This window comes from Otolemur garnettii, unplaced genomic scaffold (assembly GCF_000181295.1).
Source record: "Otolemur garnettii isolate 467f Iridium unplaced genomic scaffold, OtoGar3 scaffold00004, whole genome shotgun sequence".
Taxonomy (NCBI): domain Eukaryota; kingdom Metazoa; phylum Chordata; class Mammalia; order Primates; family Galagidae; genus Otolemur; species Otolemur garnettii.
This window is the reverse complement of record NW_003852399.1, coordinates 28,259,357-28,281,909: the sequence shown is the minus strand read 5'-3', so window position 1 is coordinate 28,281,909 and position 22,553 is coordinate 28,259,357. Positions and strand designations below refer to the sequence as shown.

The 22,553-nt window shown below is 41.3% G+C and overlaps 1 protein-coding gene across 1 annotated transcript in view; it reads right to left on the bottom strand.

Annotated features, from left to right (window-relative positions):
- Nucleotides 1-14,913: 14,913 nt before the first annotated feature.
- Nucleotides 14,914-22,553, bottom strand: part of NIPAL2 (NIPA like domain containing 2) — a 102,111-nt gene continuing 94,471 nt past the window's right edge. The window contains exons 9-11 of the mRNA XM_003782456.3: nucleotides 18,380-18,443; nucleotides 17,170-17,264; nucleotides 14,914-15,848 (exon numbers count right to left, since the gene is read on the bottom strand). Of these exons, the coding sequence (XP_003782504.1) occupies nucleotides 15,736-15,848; nucleotides 17,170-17,264; nucleotides 18,380-18,443 (272 nt within the window). The 3' untranslated portion in view covers nucleotides 14,914-15,735. The remainder of the gene's footprint in view (nucleotides 15,849-17,169; nucleotides 17,265-18,379; nucleotides 18,444-22,553) is intronic.

Here is a 22,553-nt window from a genome sequence, read left to right as displayed (position 1 = left end):
GGAGTCTAGACGCCCAGCGGAGCCCGGGGCTGAGGCCGAGCTGAGTAAACAGGAAACGCCAGGAAGCTATTTTTATTTGGTGCTGTCTTTACTTTCCCTTGTTTCAGTGGAAAATAAGTCTGGATTCCACAGAACTCCTTAGTGAACAACAAATATAACCAGAGGCCGTGCCAAGGCTGTCATTCCTCAGCAGTGGTCTGGACGCGTTTCTTCTTTGTGGAGACCTTGGAAGGCTCCGGCCTCGGCTGGGCAGGAAACAGGTGGTTCGCTTTAGAGAAGGCCGGTGGAATGGCCAGCCAGGCCAGCCTGGTGCCCCGGTGACACAGGATTTCTATCCTCCCCCGCAGGAGCCTGTTTTCCTGTCAGCGGCTGAGGAGGGAAGTCAGCCCTGTCGTGCCCCAGAGACTAGTCAGTGTCCTACAAGAACCCTGAGCCAAAGGGGGAAGATGCCCCTTGCGTATCAGGCTCCATGAGTGTGGCCACCACAATTTTGAAGGCAGAGCAGAGGAACTCCAGCTCGACCCCGGAATTCCGACTTGGTGAGAGTCTGGGGAGGTGCATTGCTTGGGGCCAAACTCTGCTTACTCCACAGGGTCCATTTCTCTGGTTTTGTTCACAAGACTCACCTGCTCAGACATGAACTCCCAGGTGAACAGAGAGTCAGGAATGGGGTATTTGAAGGGCTCTTTTGCTGTTCTACTCCTGATTTTTTAAGGTCTTTGTAACTAAGGGACAGACCTTTCTCTCCACATTCAAAAAAGTTCCCATTATGTCTTCTGCCTGCTTGGTGTCACTTTCTGTTTTTTTTGTTTTAATTTTTTTAAATTTTGTATTAAATCATAAACACACAGATCATGTATACATTAATGCATTTATGGGGTATAGTGTGCTGATTTCATATAGAATTAGGAATGCTTACATTACACTGGTTAATATATACTTCATCTCGTTTACTTAGTTACTATGTTAAGATGTTTATACTCTATACTAATAGATCTGACATGTACCCTTGCATTATGCACCATAGATGTGATCCCACCATTCACCCTCCCTCGATCTGACATACCCCCTCCCCTCCCATTCCCCCTCCTCCCCTCTGCATCTTGAGTCTTATGAAGGATCTATTCTTTATATGAAAGTGTGATTGTAAATTGGTTTTATAATAGTACTGAGTACGTTGGATATATATTTTTCCATCTTGAGATACTTTACTAAGTAGGATATATTCCAGCTCCATCCATGTAAACATAAAAGAGGTAAAGTCTCCATATTTTTTAAGGCTGCATAATATTCCATGGTATACATATACCACAATTTATTAATCCATTCATGGGTCAATGGGCACTTGGGCTTCGTCCATAACTTGGCTATTATGAATTGAACTGCAATGAACAATCTGGTGCAAATATCTTTGTTATAAAGTGATTTTTGGGTCTTTTGGATACACCTAGTAGAGGAATTGCAGGATCAAATGGCAGGTCTACTTTTAGATCCCTGAGTATTCTCCATACTTCTTTCCAAAAGGGACATATTAGCTTGTACTCCCTTCAGCTGTGCAGAAGTGTTCCCTTTTCTCCACATACACACCAACATCTTTGGTTTTGGGATTTTGTTATGTGAGCCACTTTTACAGGAGTTAGATGATATCTCAAAGTGGTTTTGATTTGCGTTTCTCTGATGATTAAAGATGATGAGCATTTTTTCATATGTCTGTAAACCATGTGCCTATCTTCTTCAGAGAAGCTTTTGTTCAAGTCCTTTGCCCACAAAGACATGGGATTACTTGTTCTTTTCTATTTAATAAGTTTGAGTTCTCTGTGGATTCTGGTTATCAAACCTTTGTCAGAAGCATAACCTGCAAATATCCTCTCCCATTCTGAGGGCTGTCTGCTTGCTTTACTTACTGTGTTCTTGGCTGTGCAGAAGTTTTTTAGTTTGACCAGATCCCAGTCATATATTTTTGGTGTTGCTTCAATTGCCTGGGAGGTCCTCTTCATATTCTCCCAGGCCAATTTCTTCAAGTGTTTCTCCTGCACTCTCTTCATGAATCTTTATAGTTTCATGTCTTACATTTAAATCTTTTATCCAGTGAGAGTCAATTTTTGTTAATGGTGAAACGTGTGGGTCCAGTTTTAGGCTCCTACAAGTTGCCAGCCAATTTTCCCAGCACCATTTGTTAAATAGGGAATCTTTTCCCCAGTTCATATTTTTGATGGGCTTATCAAAGCTCAAATGACAATAAGTGTCTGAGTTCATCTCTTAGTTCTCAATTCTTTTCCATATATCTACCTCTCTATTTTTGTGCCAATACTATGCTGTTTTGATCACTATAGATTATGGTATAGTTTGAAGTCTGATAGTGTGATTCTTCCTGATTTGTTTTTATTTCTGAGTAATGTCTTTGCTATTTGAGGGTTTTTTTGGTTCCATATAAAATTAAGTACCATTTTTTCCAGATCTTTAAAGTATGATGGTGGTGCTTTGATAGGGATTGCATTAAATTTGTAAATTGCTTTGGGTAAAATGGACATTTTCACAATGTTGATTCGTCCTACCTATGAACATGATATGTTTTTCCATTTGTTAACATCTTCAGCTATTTCTTTTCTCAGAATTTCATAATTCTCTTTCACATCCTTTTTAAGGTAAATTTCCAAATATTTCCTCTTCTTTGGCATAACTGTAAAGAGAATAGAGTTCTTGACTGTTCTTTTTTTATTTTTGGCTTGACTATTATTAGTTTATATAAATCTACTGATTTGTGAGTATTGATTTTGTATCCTGAGATGCTACTGTATTCCTTGATCACTTCTAAGAGTTTTGTAGTTGAGTCCCTGGGGTTTTCCAGGTATAAAATCATATCATCTGCAAAGAGTGAAAGTTTGATCTCCTCTGATCCTATTTGTATGCCCTTGATCACCTTCTCTTGCCTGATTGTGATGGCTAATACTTCCATTACAATGTTAAAAAGCAGTGGAGACAATGGGCAACCTTGCCCGGTTCCTGATCGGAGTGGAAATGTTTTCAATTTTACACCATTCAATATGATATTGGCTGTGGGTTTGCTGTAGATGGCCTATATCAGTTTAAAAGTCCCTTCTATACCTATTTTCTTAAGTGTTCTGATCATGAAACGATGCTGGATATTATCAAAAGCTTTTTCTGCATCTATTGAGAGAATCATATGGTCTTTGTTTTTTAGTTTGTTTATGTGATGTATTATATTTATAGATTTACATATATTGAACCAACCTTGAGACCCTGGGATAAAACCCACTTGGTCATGGTGTATAATTTGCTTGATGTTTTGCTGGAATCTGTTTGCTAGGATCTTAATGAATATTTTTGCATCTATGTTCATTAAAGATATTGGTCTATAGTTTTCTATTTCTTTCCTGGTTTGGGGATCAGGGTGATATTTGCTTCATAGAATGTGTTGGGAAGTGTTCCTTCTTTTTCTATGTTTTGGAAAAGATTAAGTAATATAGTTCCTCTTTAAAGATTTGGTAGAATTCTGATGTGAAGTCTTTTGGTCCTGGACTCCTTCTTTTTTGGGAGATTTCATACAGTTGATTCTATTTCAGTACTTGATATAGGTATGTTCAGCATTTCCAATTCTTTCTGATTAAGTCTAGGAAGTTGGCGTGCTTCCAAGTATTGGTCAATTTCTTTCAGATTTTCTTATTTCTGAGAATAAAGTTTTTTGTAGTATTCATTAAGGATTTTTTGAATTTCTGAGGTACCAGTTGTTATTTTGCCTTTGTAATTTATGATTGATGATATTATAGATTTTAATTTTCTATTTTTGGTTAGGTTGGCCAAAGGTTTATCAATTTTATTGAATTTTTCAAAAAGCCACCTTTTTCATTCATTGATCTTTTGAATAATTCTTTTGTTTTTGATTTCATTTGATTCTGCTCTAATTTTAGTTATTTCTTTTCTTCTGCTGGGTTTGGGGTTAGAATGTTCTTCCTTTTCCAGTTGCTTAAGATGTCCCATTAAGTTATTGACTTCCTCTCTTTCTGTTCTCTTAAGGAAGGCTTGCAACACTATAATTCCCTCTTAAGACTGCCTTTGAAGTATCCCACAGGTTCTGATAATTCATGTCTTCATTATTGTTTTGTTCCAAAAATTTGGCAATTTCCTTCTTAATCTCATCTGTGACCCAGCTGTCATTCAGCATAAGGTTATTTAGTTTCCATGTCTTTGTATTAGTATGCAGATACCTGTTATTGATGAGTTCAACTTTTATTGCGTGATGATCTGAGAAAATACAAGGAATAATTTCTATACTTTTAAATTTGCTGAGGTTAGACTTGTGACCTAAGATGTGATCAATTTTGGAGGATGTTCCATAGGCCGATGAGAAGAATGTGTATTCAGTTTTGTTAGGATGAAATGTTCTGTAGATGTCTGTTAGATTCAATTGTTGTATGGTGAAGTCTAAGTCCAAAATTTCTTTGCTTAGTTTCTTATTGGAGGATCTATCCAAGACTGCTGAAGGGGTGTTAAAATCTCCAACTATTATGGTGCTGGAAGATATTAAATTGTTCATGTCTGTTATGGTCTCCCTTATAAATTGAGGAGCATTCTGGTTGGGTGCATAAATGTTAATAATTGATGTCTCATCATGTTTCCCTTAACAAATATGAAGTGACCATTCTTGTCTCTCTTTACTTTTGTTGGTTTAAAGCCTAGTGTTTCTGCAAATAAAATTGCCATTCCTGGTTTTTTCTGATATCTGTTTGCCTGGATTACAGATGCCCATCCCTTCACCCTGAATCTATATTTATCCTTTAAGGTAAGATGAGATTCTTGTATGCAGCAGATATCTGGCCTGAGTTTTTTTATCCAATCAGCCGACTTGTGCCTCTTAAGAGGATTGATAAACCTGGTAGTATTTTGGGTGTCAAGTTTTTTGAAAGTCCAGTGGACATTTTGAATCTTTTCACCACTGTGGAAATTGGATTTTGGTCAAGAATTTCAGAGTGAATTTACTTTGGTGGTAGAGTATTGTGCTCATCATTATGGAGGATGGGCTGAGGATATCCTGAAGAGCTGGTTTGGTTATGGCAAATTCCTTCAGTATGTGTATGTCCATTATAAATGAAGCTTAGTTTAGCTGGATACAGGATCCTGGGTTGAAAGTTGTTTTGTATTAGGAGATTGAAGGTCAATGACCATCCTCTTCTGGCTTGAAAAGTTTTAGTAGAGAGATCTTCAGTCATTCTAATATTCTTCCCCTTGTAGGTTATGATTTTCTTACATCTGGTTGCTTGCAGGATTTTGTCCTTCATATTAACTTTGGTGAAATTAATTACAATGTGTCTAGAAGATGCTTTATTTGGGTTTTGAGTCGTGCTGGGGTTCTGAAACCGTCTGCTATCTGAATTTCTGTTTCTCTTGCCATGCTTGGGAAGTTCTCCTCAATTATCTCTTGGAGTAGAGTATCTATGCCTTTTGGAGTAGAGTATCTGTGCCTTTTGGACCATCCTCTTCTCCTTCAGGGATTCCTATGAGGCGAATGTTTGCTCTTTTGGAGTGGTCCCACAATTTTCTCAGGGAATGATCCATTTTTGTTCTCCACTTCACTTCCTCTTTGAGTGTTTGGGAGCATTCAAAAGCTTTGTCTTCAATGTCAGAGATCCTTTCTTCTGCCTGCTCCATTCTGTTACTGAGATTTCTACTGTATTTCTCAGATGTTTGAGGGCTGCAAGTTCTTGCCTCAATGTGTCAAAAATATTTGGTGATTTTGTCTTTGAATTCATTGAATTCTTGAGACAACTTTTGAATTGCTCCTTGAATTTCTAATTCTATCTTTACCTCCATTCTGTTAATCTTATTTGCGATCCAAATTCTGAATTTGATTTCTGACATCTCAGTCATTTGTTTATGAATGGGATCTTCTGTTGTATGTCCTTTGTCATTCCTTGGGGGAGTTGATCTACTCTGATTATTCATGTTGCCAGAGTTTTTCCACTGATTCTGCCCCATGATTATTTTTCACTGTTTGGCTAGAGAAGCTGGCAAGGAAATTGAATTGAGAGCTCTTGGAGTTGTAATTAACGAGCCCTTTACCAAAGAACTGGGACTGGTGATTATGGCTTTTCCCTTAGAGCTTTACAAAGGTCCCATTCAGAAGTACAGCCTGAAAATCTGGGAACCTGCTTGGTGTGGTGGGGCTAGATGGCGCTGACCAGTATTCAGCTAGTCTCTGTCCAATCCTAGTGAATCAGTGGCTTTGGGCTGAAATCTCAGCTGTGGAGATATATAAGCAACTAAGACCCCCAGGCAACAACTAGAAGGGGAGAATCCCACACTCCCACAACAACATGACCAGGGTAAAACCTTGATGGGTCCCTGGGTGATCATAGCAGGTCAAAAGTTCCAAACCAATTGTCCCGGTCAACACAAACACTGATCAGGAGGGAGAATGCAAAAGGTCTTCAGCATCTAGGCAGTGGGTGTCCACTGGCAGCTCAATTTGACCCCAGTGGGAGGGACCATGGAGCTGCCACCACTGTCAAGGGTGGCACTGTCACTGTTGGGGGTGGTGCCCTTGGTCTGGCGTACTGCTGTGTGCAGGTTGCAGGAGCCAGTGGAGAACTGGAGGGGTTGCCACAGGCTGTAAGGGTCACAGGGACCTGGTGGAAAGCCAGAGGATGGAGTCACTGGCCTCAGGGGGCCTCAGGGGTTGCAGGAGCTGGGCAAGAGTCACAGGCCATGGGCCCTGGGTGTCAGGAGCCAGGAGGGGAGCCAAAGGGCAGAGTTGTTGGTCACAGGAGCCAGGTGGGAGTTACCAGCCAGTGGCTGTGGGTCACAGGAGCCAGGCAGGGAGCTGGAGGGTGAGTCACTGGCTGTAGGCTGCATGGGTCACAGGAGCTGGAGGGGGGAGTTGCTGGCCATGGCCCCATGGGTCACAAGAGCCAGGTTGGAGTCACAGCCAGGGCTGTTGGTTGCAGTAGCCCAGAGGGGAGCTGAGCCACCCCCTGCCGTGGCCAAGCTAGGGAGCCGGTGGGCTGTGGTCCCCGCTGGTGGGTAGCATGGTCCGAGCTATGCTCTTTCCAACATGGGGCAAGTCTCTCCCTTCTTGTGACCCCCACCTCTATTAAAGTTATAGTTTCAGTGCAACTGCCCCATAGCTCATGAGGTGCCCCGCCCTAGCAAAAAATCTGCCAGATGCTCAGAATTTTGCAGGGGGTAGTCTTCCAGACTGCCAGGAGAGGGCGGAGGGATAGATTAGGAGTTTGGGAAGGTAGGGAGAATATTAGATCAACTTTTGGCCCAGGCAAGAGACTGCCTGGGCTTGCAGTGGTATCTCTCCATGGAAGGAGTCCTGGTCCTCAGTTGTTCTCTCCCCTTTGGTGAAACAAAAGGTCCTCTGTTCTCTACTCGCCTCAAGCTGCTCTCCTCGAGAGTGGGGTCCGGGGGAAGAGGGGAAGGATTCCTATCCTTTTTGGGATGGGTTTTGTACCTGAAATTTGTTTCCTTGGAGTCCTAGCTTGTTGTAGCAGGGGTGATGCAAACTTATTGATCCTCTGTCTCAGCTCAGCTCCTGATATTCCTCTTCATTGAGTTACTTCTGGCCATTATTTCTCCCTCTGGATGGGAGCTCTGCTGAAAGTGGGCTTCAGTCGGCCATCTTGCCTCCTTCCTCTTGGTGTCACTTTCTGAACTGGCCTCTCTCTTGGTAGATGCCTTGGCCATTATTAAATGACCACACCTTGAAGTTGCAATATGTAGCTTTTAAAAATAACAAGGTTATAATGCTCATTAAGAGTAATCCTGGGGCTGGGCATGGTGGCTCACACCTGTAATCCCAGTACTTTGGGAGGACAAAATGGGATGATCACTTGAGGCTAATAGTTCAAGATCAGGCTGGACAATAAAGTGAGACTCTGTTTCTACAAAAATTAAAAAAATTAGCTGGGTGTAGTGGTGGGTGCTAGTACTCCAGAGTACTAGCTACTCTGGAGGCTGAGGCCAATGGATTGCATGAGCCCAGGAATTCGAGGCTGCAGTGAGCTATGATGACACCACTGTACTCCAGCCTGGGTGACAGAGTGAAACACTATTTTAAATAAATAAGCAAATAAATAGTAAGCCTGGGATCTACTAGGGACTTCTGGTCATTTTCTGGATTCCACCTTCATCTGTCCTCTATCTCAAGATTGTCACCTACCACTTATGGACTCTTATAGAACAGTTCAGCACTGTAATTTGAATACTGGAAGGACCTCCTGGCTTTCATGAAGCATTTCTTAAATGGGCTTCTCCTTACCCTTTATGATGCCAGCAGCCTGATCTAACTATTGTTTTCTGGAAACCCACTGATTCCTCCTACACCATCCCACCCCCAATTGAAATCATGACCTTTTGGTAGCAAGGAATAGTGTCTTCAGCTAGCAGGAGGAGGGTAGGCTGTTGTAAGCATGCTGTGTGTGAATTTTACCTGCCTGGAGCCTCCTTGAGATAGACCCTGGTCTTCTCTCCAATACTCAGCAGCTTTTTTGGTCACCCCTGTCAGTGTCTCTGTTTCTCTCATGCTATTTTCCTTTTCTTATTTATTTATTTATTTATTTTGAGGTAGAGTCTTTCTCTTTGGGTAGAGTGCCATGGCATCAGCCTAGATCACAGCAACCTCAAACTTCTGGGCTCAAGTGATCTGTCTGTCTCAGCCTTCCAGGTAGCTGGGACTATAGGTGCCCACCACAATGCCCAAATAATTTTTCTATTTTTAGTAGAGATGGGGGTCTCACCCTTTCTCAGGCTTGTCCCCAGCTCCTGACATCAGGAAATCTTCCTGCCTTGGCCTCCCAGACTGCTATGATTACAGGCTTAAGCACCATTACTTCTCCTTCCTCTGCCAACAGATTTGGCTCTTAGCCCTTTCCTCTTATGATTACCTCTTCCTTGTAACTTCAGTTTACTACTAACCTTGGCTTGCCCATCCTCCTTTGTGATCTCCTTCTACCTTCCCATCTCTACAGCAAGACTTAAGCATTAGTTCTACTCCTAATGCATTGAGTCTTTCCATGTCTCCCAACCTGTGTTCTGAAGGGTGAGGCTCTGGCTGGCCTAGCACATCCTTTTGGGGCACAGCTGTTTTGCTTGAGGCCATCTCAGAGGTCACTGTCCAGCTTACAGTCCAGGTATGCTTGGTTATTTCTGGTAGATTGTGATGGGCCACAAAGACAAAACTAGAATTCAGCTATTCTTTCTTGAACACATCTTATATGGATAGTGAATGCCTAAGGAAGCTACTGAGGAATGCCCTTAAATCTTAATAGGGGAATGTTTGAAAAGACACTGATTAGGTCCTTATGTCTACCCCACAACCCTAGAAATGAAGGTAATACCATCATGGATCTCCCAAATCAAGCCCAAGCTCTTGACTCTACATGACAGCTGCCCATTCGAGACATTCCAATCTGACTTTCTAGTCCTACCAGGTGTCTACTTCATATGACTTCATCTTACGGATGTCCACCAGGCTTACTGGGAGCAAAGTGTCCTCTTTGCTCATGGGGCTTCCTACTATGTCCCAATTCTACATGAGCTTCAAAGACAAGCTCAAGGGTTTCCACAACAAATGCCCACAAATTTGGTGCAATAGACATTATTATCTTATAATTTTGAAGGTCAGAATTCTGAAACCAATATGTTAGCAGGGTCATGCTCCCTCTGGAGAGAGAACCTTACCTTGTCTCTTTCAGTTTTTGGTGGTGCCAGGCAGACCTTGGCATGTGACTTCATGATTCCAATCTCTCTGCCCCCGTCTTCACAAGGCCTTCTCTGTGTATTGTCTTATCCGCTTCTGTCTCTCATAAGGACATGTTATTGGATTTAGGTGCCACCCAAGCAGTCTGGGTTGATGACATTCTCAAGAGTCTTAAGTTAATTACTTTAGCAAAGAAGATTTTTCCAAGTAAGATCACATTCACAGGTTGCAGGGCATAGGAGGTAGAAAATCGTTTGGGGGGTTACCATTTAACCCACTACAGTCTTCAATGCTTTGAAGACTGTCCTCTAGGACTTTCTTGCCTCTGAGTTCCCATGTCCTCTTTTCAAGTATCTTCAGGCATTTTTGACAGACTGTTATACAGTTAGGCATTTTAGCACTAGTGCTAAGAGTGTGGGTTATAGAATTAGATGCCCTGGATTCAAATCCCAGTGTTGTCACTTGCCAGCTGAATGATACTGGCCAGTCTCTTAATTCCTCTTGCCAGGGTCAGAACATAGTAATGTGCCTAGGACACAGAGTTTAAGGGAACACTCACTCTCAGGATGCCACAAATGCAGGGGCAGCCCTTTCATTACCCTTCATGTAAGATTTTCGCAAGCTTCTGTAAGTTTTGTGCCTTAGTCCTATCTTGACTTATCCTAGTCCCTGTCCTGCCTCTTGCCCAGGTTTTCTAATCTGTAAAGTGGGGGTAAGAACCTCCCTGATGGAAAATTTGTAAGAATTAAATGAGTAACACAAGTAAAAGACTTAGCACAGTGCATGTCACACAGTAAGGACTCAGTAAATGATAGCTGTTGTTGATCTAACTAGACAGTACACTCATTAAGAGTTGGTCTTCACATCTAATTCAGTCTTATATTCCTAATAACCTTAAATTGCCAAAACTTGGAAGCAACCAAGATGTCTTTCAGAAGATGAAATGTATAAACTGTGATACATCTGGTCAATGGAATACCAGTCAGCACTAAACAGAAATGTGCTATCAAGCCATGAAAAGGCCATGGAAGACCCTTAGATCCACATTAATAAGGGAAGAAGCCAATCTGAAAAGGCTACATACTACGTGATTACAACACATGACATTCTGGAAAAGGCAAAACTTTGGAGACAGTGAAGAGATCAGTGGTTGCTAGGGATTGGGGGACACAAATGTACCCAAGACTGTACACTTGTCCAAACCTGTGGAATGTCCAACACCAGGAGTGAACCCTGGTGCAAATAGGGTCTTTGGGTGGTGATGTGTCAATGCAGTTGTAACATCATCAATTGTAATAAATGTGCCCTTCTGGTGGGAGATGCTCAGAGGGGAGGCTGTGCATGTATGGGGGTGGGAGGTAAATGTGGGGGGTTCTCTGTACATTCTGTTCACCGTTAACCTAAAACTGCTCTAAAAAATAAAGTCTATTTTTTAAAAAAAACCTGAACACATTACATTGAAAATAGGAAGCGATCAAGTCTGTTTGAGTGAGTTAATGAACATTTGCTAAGTTTAAGGCACGTGGTAATTGGGTTTATAATCTGTAATTAAGCAAACCACCCAAGCCTTGAGTCCCCAGATCAAGAGTTCTCGAGCTGATTCATCTCTTTGTTCCTGTTTATTGTTTAGAAGATTTAGGTGAGGTACTTTGGACAGAGGGAGTAGAGCCCAAGCCTCAGAAAATTTCTGAGGTTGGTTTTCAAATTAGAACCATGAAGAAAAGGCTCTGAAAGTGGGATGCGTGCATGTTGGAAGGATTGGCTCATGTCTGGATAGCAGCAGCTCAAATGTGCAAAGTGGCTTTGGTCCTTGCGTGCTAGTCCCATCAGGAAAGCCTGGGCTCCTTCTTGGTTACACACTTGCCAGCTCCCTGGGAAAGAGATTCTTTCATGGAACACAGAGATTACCTTGCATCTTGCCTGGGACTCCATGAAATCTTTGGCAGTGCCTGGGTCCAGCTGGGTGTACCCCGAAACACCACATTTATTTGATATCAGGATTGATATTCCTCTTTTACATTGTGGTTGGGACTCATTAACTCTCAATAAGAACCAACCTTAAAGGAGGAGTTTCCTCCCTCTCTAGCAAAAAAGAAAAAAGTTTGCTTGGATGGGCCACAGCTCCTGTAACTGATTTGCTCTCCTGGCACAGGACAGCATGTTGTGTGGTACCCTGAGGCTGGTGAGAAAGGGAACACACTCAAGAATTCCTGGGTGGGAAGGCTCTTCCCTGCATTTACCACAATTGCTAAAATGCTATGCTTAATAGCCCAAGACTGGTCTATATTTGCATGGAAAATGTGTATGTGTGGAATGTCATTTTATTCTTTTACTTCAAGATGGCCATAATAAGAGCCAGACTGTTGATGAGTCTAATGATTAGAAGCAGCCTCTAAATTCCCCACACAATCATGTTGGGTTCAATTTTGAGATCTTGTTCTAATAGTTCAAAATGTGTGGTGTTTATCTAGCAACCTCACTAAAAGACCCGTATTCATTGGTGCCAAACACGTGCATTAGGTTTGCAGCTGCCCAGTTCAAGGATTGTTTCCATAACCAGCCATGGGGTTTAAGTAAAGCAGTCCGGAAAGGCACTGGGGAGGTTCATTTTAGAAACTGCTGTATTTATGGTCATCATATCACTGTTAAATTGGCAGGCAGGAGGCAGCCTTCAGTGTGGCTCAGCGTGTACACTCACCATTCCTGGATGAGCTGCGTGCTTGGAAACAGAAGCACAGAGACGGTTCTGGCTCCAAGAGCTTCGCTCAATGTTTCTGCCCATCTGAGTCATGTCCACTATTGCACCTGCTTCCTTTGGAGCCAGACTTACACATTATCACCATTACTCTTTCATAGCAATAAAACTGCACTAATCTAGGAAATCTGCCTTTTCCCTTTCTTTCTTTGCCACAGAACAGAGTATCCGGGAGTGTGTGGGGTGTGGGAAAGGTTGAAGGACAGATTCGGGATCACTGCTTAAGAAATTCTTTTATTGTATTTGTTTTCAAGAGATACTGGTAATGAAAGTATTATAGTTATAGGGCAAGCAAACATTTAAGCTGGAAAACGATCAGAGGGTAAAGGCCTCTGCTTTTAATCTACTACATGAAAGGTAATTGTTACTCATTTCCAAAGCTATTATCAACTCACAGTGTGGGGTTGGTGAAGCTCTTGCCATATAGTTAGTGATGTTCACAAAAGAGCCACTGACTTTGAAAGAGAGAACCATGGACCCCAAGAATGAACTTATCACTTCCATTTATAATTTATTTGAGCAAAAAGATTTGAATGTAAATATCAAAACATGGTTCCACACTCCCATAGAATGTGTTCTGTCATGGACCAGGAAGTGTCACTTTTTAAACTCTTGAATGTCTAGCAATGTCTAGGACTAGCAATAGGAAAAGAAGCCACATAGCAAGGGCAGAAGTGTCTAGCCCAGAGGTTGGCAAACTACAGCCTGGCCACCTGTTTTTGTAAGTAAAGTTTTACTAGGACACAGATATGCACTTTTGTTTCCATATTGTGTATGGCTGCTTTCTGTGACGACATAGGTGACAAACACCATATGGATAACCCAACCCCTGAAATATTTACTCTTGATGTCTCTACCAAAAACTTTGCCTAGCCCTGGTTTAGACAAATCGTCAGATGAGCCAACTGTTAGCTAAAGGTCCCCAAAGCACAACACGAAGTGAAGGCCCAGCTTGGGTTTCATTGTTAGGCAGTCAACTGAAACTCCTTTCCCCCTTACTTTGGAACAGTAATATGGCAAGTAAAATTATGTCTGAATATATTTTATATGTTACTTAGGCTTCTAAAGCATTGCTGAATTGTTAAAATGTGCACAAGTCAATGTTGTTTCTCAGAACTTTTAATAGACGCGTTGGTGGGCTCTAAAGTACCTGCATTACGACTGTGTCTGTGTAAAATTCATCGATGCTCAAAAACCAGGCCCTGTAGCTACACAAGTAGGCCTCCTTGAAGCAAAACTCTTCAGTCTAATTGTTTTCTCAATCTATGAAACCAGTTTTAAGAGTTAACAGAAATCTGTTGTTTAAGGCATCAGACACGTTTCTTAGCTGAGCTTCCAGTGCCCGCATGCTGGACCAACTCAGTAAAACAAGCCTTACAGGATATGCCTGTTTTATCTGAATGAATGTGACATTTTCCACAAAGGTAGGAACTGTTACTAGAATTTAGGAGCCAGACATAGACTCTGGGTTATTTTTCATACATTGGTGATGAATGTGAATCTCTCTCCTTTGTGGCCGGTCTGGTCAAGGTATAGGTTGTGACAAAGAACAAAGCTAAGAGACCCCAAAGTGTTAAGATTACAGACTCTCTAGCTCTGAGGTGACCTACACAAACACAAGATGATTGGCTGGAACAATATCAGATATAAGCATCAAAACTGATCAGAAGTTTTGAAATGCCATTAAGGATAGGGCTTATTATTTGATATTGGTTACAGTGAAGGTTACCTCTTTTCTTCCTAGTTAAATGTTAGGCAGATCATAAATAACAGACATTATTATGGATTTCACCTGCAAATGTATCTTAGTAGATACATGATTAATTGCAGCAGAAAAGCTATCTGGGGCACAGGAGTGCCTAGGCTTCCATTTGAAGCTCAGGTCTCCCCATCCAGCTGTATTCTCTGTGTACAGATTATTTATTTATTTATTTAGTATTGAGACAGAGTCTTACTATGTCACCCTCAGTAGAGTGCTATGCATCACAGCTCACAGCAACCTCAACCTCTTGGGCTTAAGCAATTCTCTTGCCTCAGCCTTCCAAGTAGCTGGGACTACAGGCGCCTGCCACAAAGCCTAGCTATTTTTTGGTTGCAGCTGTCATTGTTTAGCAGGCCCTTTGGGGTCTGTGGCTGGCGCCCTATTCACTGAGCTATGGGCACCGAGCCTCTGTGTGCAGATTTAAATGGCTGAGCTCCGGCTCTCTAATCGTAGCTCTCCTTTTCCTAGAATTCACAAAGTTTGAGATAATGACTTGGGGAAGAAATGGGGTGTGATGAAAACTGTCACTAAGAATTTAAATATGATTTTTGAGACTTATGTTGAGAGTTAAAACATATAAACTCACTTGCGAAATTATAAGACCTGTAACAAATAAGAAATAAAGGCATAGGATATGAAAATTTTCTTCAGTCTCCATTCAAGGAAAAGAGACTCATACAGCTGAAGAAAACATCACTATTCTGTATTTTTATTAAAAAATAAACTTTGGTCTTAATGCTTTCCCCCCCTCATGGTTCATGAATTTATGTGTCATCCCTGCATAGGGGCCACACTAATCTCTGCATGGCTCCGATTTTAGTATATGTGCTGCTGAAGTGAGCACAGCCCTAATTCTTAAACTTTCTCTTTCTTACACTTAAAAAGCCCACCAGCTAAGGTCTTTTGCTTTGGGTATACACCATCATAGAATGCCATTTATAAATGTCAAAGAAACCCTTACATTTTCAAAGAAGGATTTTAATAGCACTAGTTTTTAGAAAAGATGATTCGCCATTCTAATTTGGGACTAGAAAGGTGAGATTTTTATGGGGAGGCTCATTAAAGTTGTCCTAGAAAAAAACGCATGTTCTCCAACCTTGTTTTCAGGAGCGAGACTGTGGAGCTAAAGCATCTCTTTAAACCAAAGGAACCAGAAGCCACGTGGGAGAAGCAATCTACGTGTTCTGTGACCAAATCGCAATGTACGTCTTTGTGCAACATTCCTGCTGGAGCAGCCAGGCCCTAAGGAAGCCCCAGCTGGTGAGATGATCGCCAGGGGGAGGTCCAGGGTGTGGGGAGCACGTCAGGTTACATTCCAGGACAGCATTAGCCTGCCAAAGCCAGGAAGACCCGATTGTTCTAGACACCGAGGTGGGGGAAAGGAGGAAATGAATGCTAGGGCCTGTCAGCGTAAAAGACCTGCTGATGCCAATTGAACACGTGCAAGTTTAAAGAGGTGGTATCGAGTGACAGGCTGACAGCGTCCCTCCCAGCACATTAGACCTCTTTCTTCTCTCCACTTTGGCTCTTTGCTGAGTCGCTTCCATCAGGCAACGTTCCATAGGATAAGCTATTCGAATCTGGTTGTATTTTGTCCAGCATTTGTTTCCCTGTGGAGATAATAAACATAAAACCCTTTTGAGGTCCTACAGAGAAATAAGGCCTAATAATTTCTCTTCGATTTAGGCCACATTTGATCCCCCATTTTTTAAATGTTATGTGGTCATCCCCTAAACAGAAGAGAGAAAAGTCAGGAAAGTAAAGGCCCCCGAACCCCACGTCCACGCGAGAGCTGCCCCCCCACCTCCCTGCAGGATCTACATCTGTGCATGAAGTCAGGCTGGTTCCATCGGGGGTGGGCACGAAGCATTCTGTCTTCTTTTCCATGTTTAGTTTAATGTATATAACAATACAGAAACATAGCCTTAAATACTGGCTTCCAAAGCTGATCCCGAGCTTATGTACGGGCTTTGGGAAGTGGAAAATAGAGTCGAAAATAATTGAACTTTATTTCCTACTAAACTTCTCACCAGACAAGTCATCTCTCAGGCACTCCCTTGCCAGGAACGCCACCACTGAATGCTCCTGGCTGGTAGGATGGCCCAAATGGCAAAGAGGACGCAGAATTCATGTTAGAGGGACATGTTTCTCAGTCGTAGAGAAGAGGCTTGCTTTGTTTTTGCTTCAGGGGTGTGGTGCTAACAGAATGGTGGAGGAAGCTTTGAGCGTATGTGTACCCTTGTCTGGAAACTGATGGGTCCCCCCAAATTCCCAGGTAACCTGGAGAATGCTGGGGTGGGGTGGGCAAGGGAGGAAGTGAGGCACAGCTGACCATGCCCTTCATTTTGGATTTTACTTCTGTGCTCTAAATCACCGAGGGAATTATTTCCCGGCGAGAGTGAGTGAAGCGTCTTAGCTCACCCTGGATGAGCGCTGTGAGGAGGAAGGGAAGAAGCTATTCCTGTCCTGGTGACTGTGATGGACGTTGCTCTGGGCACCGCTGTGCACAAGCCACCTCAGTCTCCCAGGAATGATGTCCCTTAGCTGCCTGGCCCTCTATACTTAGATGTCTTTTCAAAGGCTCTCCAAGTGGCCGCGCTCTGCTGTTGGTAGCCATTCCCACTTTCCCCCCTCTTCTTTTACAACTTTAGGATACTTAAAATGGAAATCCTTCAAATCATCCAAATCAAGAAAACATGGTTGACTCATTAAAACCCCAGGATTCTGTGCACAACTGGATGTTCAACAAATTAATATTAACATTTACCCTTAAAACATCACCTTAGGTTTCAAGATTCACACACACATTTTTTGAGCGTAAGAATTATGTTTTACATTAACTTACTGCCCAAATAATACCAACAATTATTAATTTATAAGGGTAAAATATTCATAAAATATAAAATATATTATGAAGAATATATAATTTACCAGGAATATTCCCAAAATCAATATAAGACTGTCGCAGATGTTCCTTTTCTCGATTTCTTGTGACCAAAAACACACCAAGGAATGAAAGAAAACACCTGTAAAGATAGTATGAATAAACAACACAAGAATATCGAGATAGCACATGGTATTAAATAATTGAGCTCCATATTCTATGATGACATAAATTACACTGGTTTTGTCCATGCAGTTTCTCATGGTAAGCCTCCTAGAACTTTGCTTAATTGCTTTTCTTAATTTGTATCCAGAGCCAAGATGTGGGCAGCTTCCAACAAATTGTGTACCAGGTTTTTACCAAGTGGGAGTTAAGTCATACTATAAACAAACCCTTTGAGTAGACACTAGGCCTCATTTTCTATCCAGGCGTACCCAGACCTATTACTGTCATGCAACACAAGTGAAAAAAGAATTTATTCTTTAATTTTTTTTAAGAAATCCACTTGTCCTTGGCCGTAGGAGTACTCATAGTTTCCCGTCCCCAGACGTTTGACGTTGACCAAATATTTTATGAAATTGAATTTTTGAGATAGATGGTTTCCTAGGCTGAAAACAGTCTAGGCTCAAGTTTGCATAACAATAGCCATACTGAATACAAAACCAAGAAGCTGGTAAACTTCAGTGGAGTCTACCTGGACTTGATTGAAACTCCTGTACACTGGCGACATACTGTCAAAGTTTTGCTCTCTGTCTGCAAACAATACTGGCAATGATGCCCACCAAAATCTCTAAGGAGAGTTCAGGACAGACACTCTGACACATGAAGGGGACACTACCAGTTTGATATTATCATGGCCAAAGCAAGGGATTTGCTCATCTTGGATTTTTATTATGTGTGACCCTAGAGGCATCACAGTTCTCTGCTTGAGATCTAAGGAAGGGGTTCCCAAGAGTGAGGCAGGTCTGTTATAGCACAGACAGGCTGTGGAAGAACAGTGGCCAGTGGCTTTATCTTTCTTTGGTTGAACTTAAAAGTCTCCAGTGTTTTAGAACTGTCACAGGGGCACCTATATCACAAAGCCCAAAACACTGAGCCTTGTGTAGAGTATTAAGGAAAAACATGTTTCTTTTGGGAGCTCAGGAAGCTGATGTTTCTTACACTATTTTCCAATTTTCTGTACTTCAGGTATAATGCCAAAATCCTACATAAAAGTAATAGAATTCCAAATATCTTACCTCTGAGACATTTACTCACCCAAAAAGATATATAAATATAGTGAGAAAAGCTGCACCAAGGAATTCCTGATAAAATATGATACCTGTAACCGGAGCAGAATACAAAATCAATTTTGAGGTAAGAGTATTTATGACAGCTACACATTGTTTTCAAAATTATGTTAATAAACTATTTTTAAGTATATTTACTCTTAAGATGCCTATTCTTCAGTTTGGTTCAAGAAAATATTGCATGCCATGCTTGCGTTTTTAAATTATTCCACAAACCCCATTGATTTGTAGCCTTTATATGTGCAATTATCACCTTTTGAGAGCAGAAATTTTGTACCTGGTCTGGGATTACCCCAGTGCACCATGCAAGAAAACAGAACTCCAGTGACCATTTCCCACCTGCAGTTTTAGGTTGGAGTGCAAGCCTGGCCTGAGAGTCTGTGTAGACCTGGGGGCCTCTGACGTGGCAGACCCCCAGGCCAGTGACTGCCACCCAGGCTTTTACCCTCATCCACGCCTTGTGGTCTGCTGGTCTGACCACATGGGGCTCAAGCACTGGAGGACAGTCTAGCAAGTGAAGTGCTGCCTCAGCTCTGCTCCCACTGGCACAATCCCTTCTCATCTCCTGGGCTTCCCTTCTGGGTGAAGGAAAACAAGGATGCACCATCTGTGTCAACAAGCTTTTCTTCTCTCGTTGCTGGTCTCAATAATTTCTTCTTGGTCTAATGTCCCAAAGCCTTCCTAGAGTTTTTTATTAGATAGGATACCTTTAAATTATGTATCATCTGGAATTAAATTTTGTGTGTCTGTGATGTTAGCCTTGCCAGTCAGCCAACAAATACTTACTGAACTTCTCCCATGTGTCAGCCACTGCTCTAGGTGCTGAAGACACCACAATGAGTGGGACAAGAGTCCCGTCCACAAGGCGCTTTCTCAATCTTGACACTATCTCCTCACTTAGGGAATGAACTTCTTACAGGAAGAAGCCACATCCAGTTCTAATGAATATTTGTTGAATGAATGAACATTTCTGAAGCATTTGCCATGTGATCACATACTTCTGTGTAATCATTTGAACGTTTTCACATTATTCTAAGTGTATGCACCATAATATTCATTTCTCTAAGGACATTTCAAATTGTCTCTAAATTTTTTTTTCCTTAAGTAAAGCAACAATAAATGTCTTTAATACAGGGATACCTCAGAGACATTGTGGGTTTGGTTCCAGACCACCACAGTAAAGTGAGTCACACACATTTTTTTTGGTTTCCTAGTGTATACAAAAGTTATGTTTGCACTATACAATAAAGTATGCAATAGCGTTTTTCTCTAAAACAACTGAACACATATTAATTTAAAATACTTTATTGCTAAAAACGCTAATTATCATCTAAGCCTGCAGTGATTCATAAACTTTTTGCTGGTGGAGGGTCTTGCCTTAATGTTCATGGTTGCTAACTGATCAGGTTTGTGGTCACTGAAAGCTGGGGTGACAATGGCAATTTTTAAAGATAAGACAACAATGAAGTTTGCCACATCAATTGCCTCTTCTTTTCACGAACGATGTTTGATAGTATTTTAACCTACAGTAGAACTTCTTGCAAAATCGGAGTCAGCTCTCTCAAACTTGCCTCTGCTTTATTAGCTAAGCTTATGGAATATTCTAAGTCCTCTGCTGTCATTTCAATAATATTTGCGATATCTTTGCCAGGAGTAGATTCCATTTTAGGAAGCCATTCACAAAAAGCAGCTCCTCATCCATTTAAAGTTTGATTGTGAGATTGCGGCAATTTAGTCAGATCTTCAGGCTCCACCTCTAAATCTAATTCTCTTGCTATTTCTGTCACATCTGCAGTGACCTCCTCCACTTAAGTCTTGCATCCTTCAAAGTTAACCATGAGGGTTGGAATCAACTTATTCCAAACTCCTGTTTATGCTGAAATTTTGACATCCTCCCATGGATCATGAAAGATGAATCCTTTCCAGAAGTTTTTCAGTTTGCTTTATCTAGTCTAGACTCATCAGAGGAATCCCGACCTATGGCAGCTATTGCAGTACAAAATGTATTTCTTAAATAACAAAACGTGAAAGTCAAAATACTCTTTGACCCATGGGCTGCAGAATGAATGTTCTGTTAGCAAGCATGAAAACAACATGAGCTCATCCAAGCTCTTGGGTGCCAGGTGCATTGTCAATAAGCACTAATATTTTGGAAGGAATCCTTATTCTGAGCAGTAGGTCTTATCAGTGGGCTTAAAATATTCAGTAACCCCTGCTGTCAACAGATGCGCTGTTACCCAGGATTTGTTGTTCCATTTCTAGAGCACAGGCAGAGTAGATTTAGCATAATTCTTAAGGGCACTAGGATTTTCAGAACAGAAGATGAATATTGCTTTCAACTAAAAGTCACCACCTGCATTAGCCCCTAACAAGAGTCAGCCTGTCCTTTGAAACTTTGGATCCAGGAGTTGAATTCTTCTCTTTGGTTATGAAAGCTTGAGATGGCATTTTCTTCAAATAGAAGGCTGGCTGTTTTATCTACATTGAAAGTCTGTTGTTTAATGTAGCAACAATAGATCAATGATCAATGATCTTAGTGAGATCTTCTGGAGAACTTGCTGCAGCTTACTGCTTCACCTTGCACTTTTATGTCATGGAGACAACTTCTTGCCTTAAAATTCTCTTAGCTTCAAACTCTTCTTCTCCAGTTCCCTTACCTCTTAGCTGTCATAGAATTGAAGAGTGTTAGAGCCTTGCTCTGAATAAGGCTTTGGCTTAAGAGAATATCGTGACTGGTTTAATCTTCAATCAAGACTATTTAAACTTTCTCTTATGATTTGTGTGTCCATTGGAGTAGTACTTTTAATTTTCTACAAGTTCTTCTTTTTTGCATTCATAACTTGACTAACTGGCACCAGAGACCTTGCTTTCAGCCTATCTCAGTTTTTGACAATCCTTTCCCACTAAACTTCATTATTTCTAGCATTTTTTTTTTTTTAAACAGTTTCACTCTGTTCCCCCAGGTTAGTGTCAGCCTAGCTTATAGTAACCTCAAACTCCTGGGTTCAACTGATCTTCCTGCCTCAGCCTCCTAAGTAGCTAGGCCTATAGGTGCACACTACAGTGCCCAGCTAATTTTTCCATTTTTAGTAGAGATGGGGTCTTGCTCATGCGCAGGCTAGTTTTGAACTCCCTGAACTCAAGTGAACCTCCTGCCTTGGCCAGGTGCTAGAATTAAAGGTGTGAGCCACTGTGCCAGGCCCCATTTCTAGCTTCTGATTTAAGTTGAGAGTTGTGGGACTCTTCATTTCATCTGAATTCTTACAGGCCATTGGAAGGTTATTCACTGGCCTGATTTCAATATTGTTGTTTCTCAGGAAATAGAGAGGCCCAAGGAGAGGAAGAAAGATGAGGAAATGGCTGGTTGCTGGACCAGACAGAACACACGAAATACTTATTGATCAAGTTTGCTGTTTTATATGGGTGAGGTTCATGGTGTCCCCAAACAATAATAGTAACCCCCAAAATCACTGATCACAGATCACCCCAGCAGATATAATAATAATGACAAATTTGAAATAATGTGAGAATTACCAGAATGACACAGAGACACAAGATGAACCCGTGCTGTTGGAAAAATGTCAACAGACTTGCTCAATATAAGGATACTATAAACCTTCAACTTGTAAAAGACAACAAAATATGTGCAAAGCACAATAAAATGAGGTATACCTCATTAATGTGTTTTTTCACAGCGTTTTAGTATTTTTGTTGTCATTAAAATGAATTTCTAGAAGTGGAATTTCTGTTCCCTCATAGAAACATTTTTTCTTTTAAAAAAAAAACTGTAGTAAATGTACATAAAATAAAATTTACCATCTTAACCCATTTTAAGTGTCGCGTTCAAGAGTGTTAAATATATTCACATTGTTATGCAACCAATTTCCAGAACTTTTTCATCTTGAAAAACTGCAAGTCTATTCCTATTATATAGTTTCTATTTCCCCAGCCACCATTTTACTTTTTGTCTCATTAAGTTTGATTGCTCTAGATATCTCATACAAGTGGAATCAGATGATATTTATATTTTTGTTCCTGGCTTATTTCATTTAGCATAATGTCATCAAGGTTCATCCATGTTGTAGCATGTGTTAGAATTTCTGCCATTTTGAAGGCTGTATTCTGTATTCTATTGTATGTAT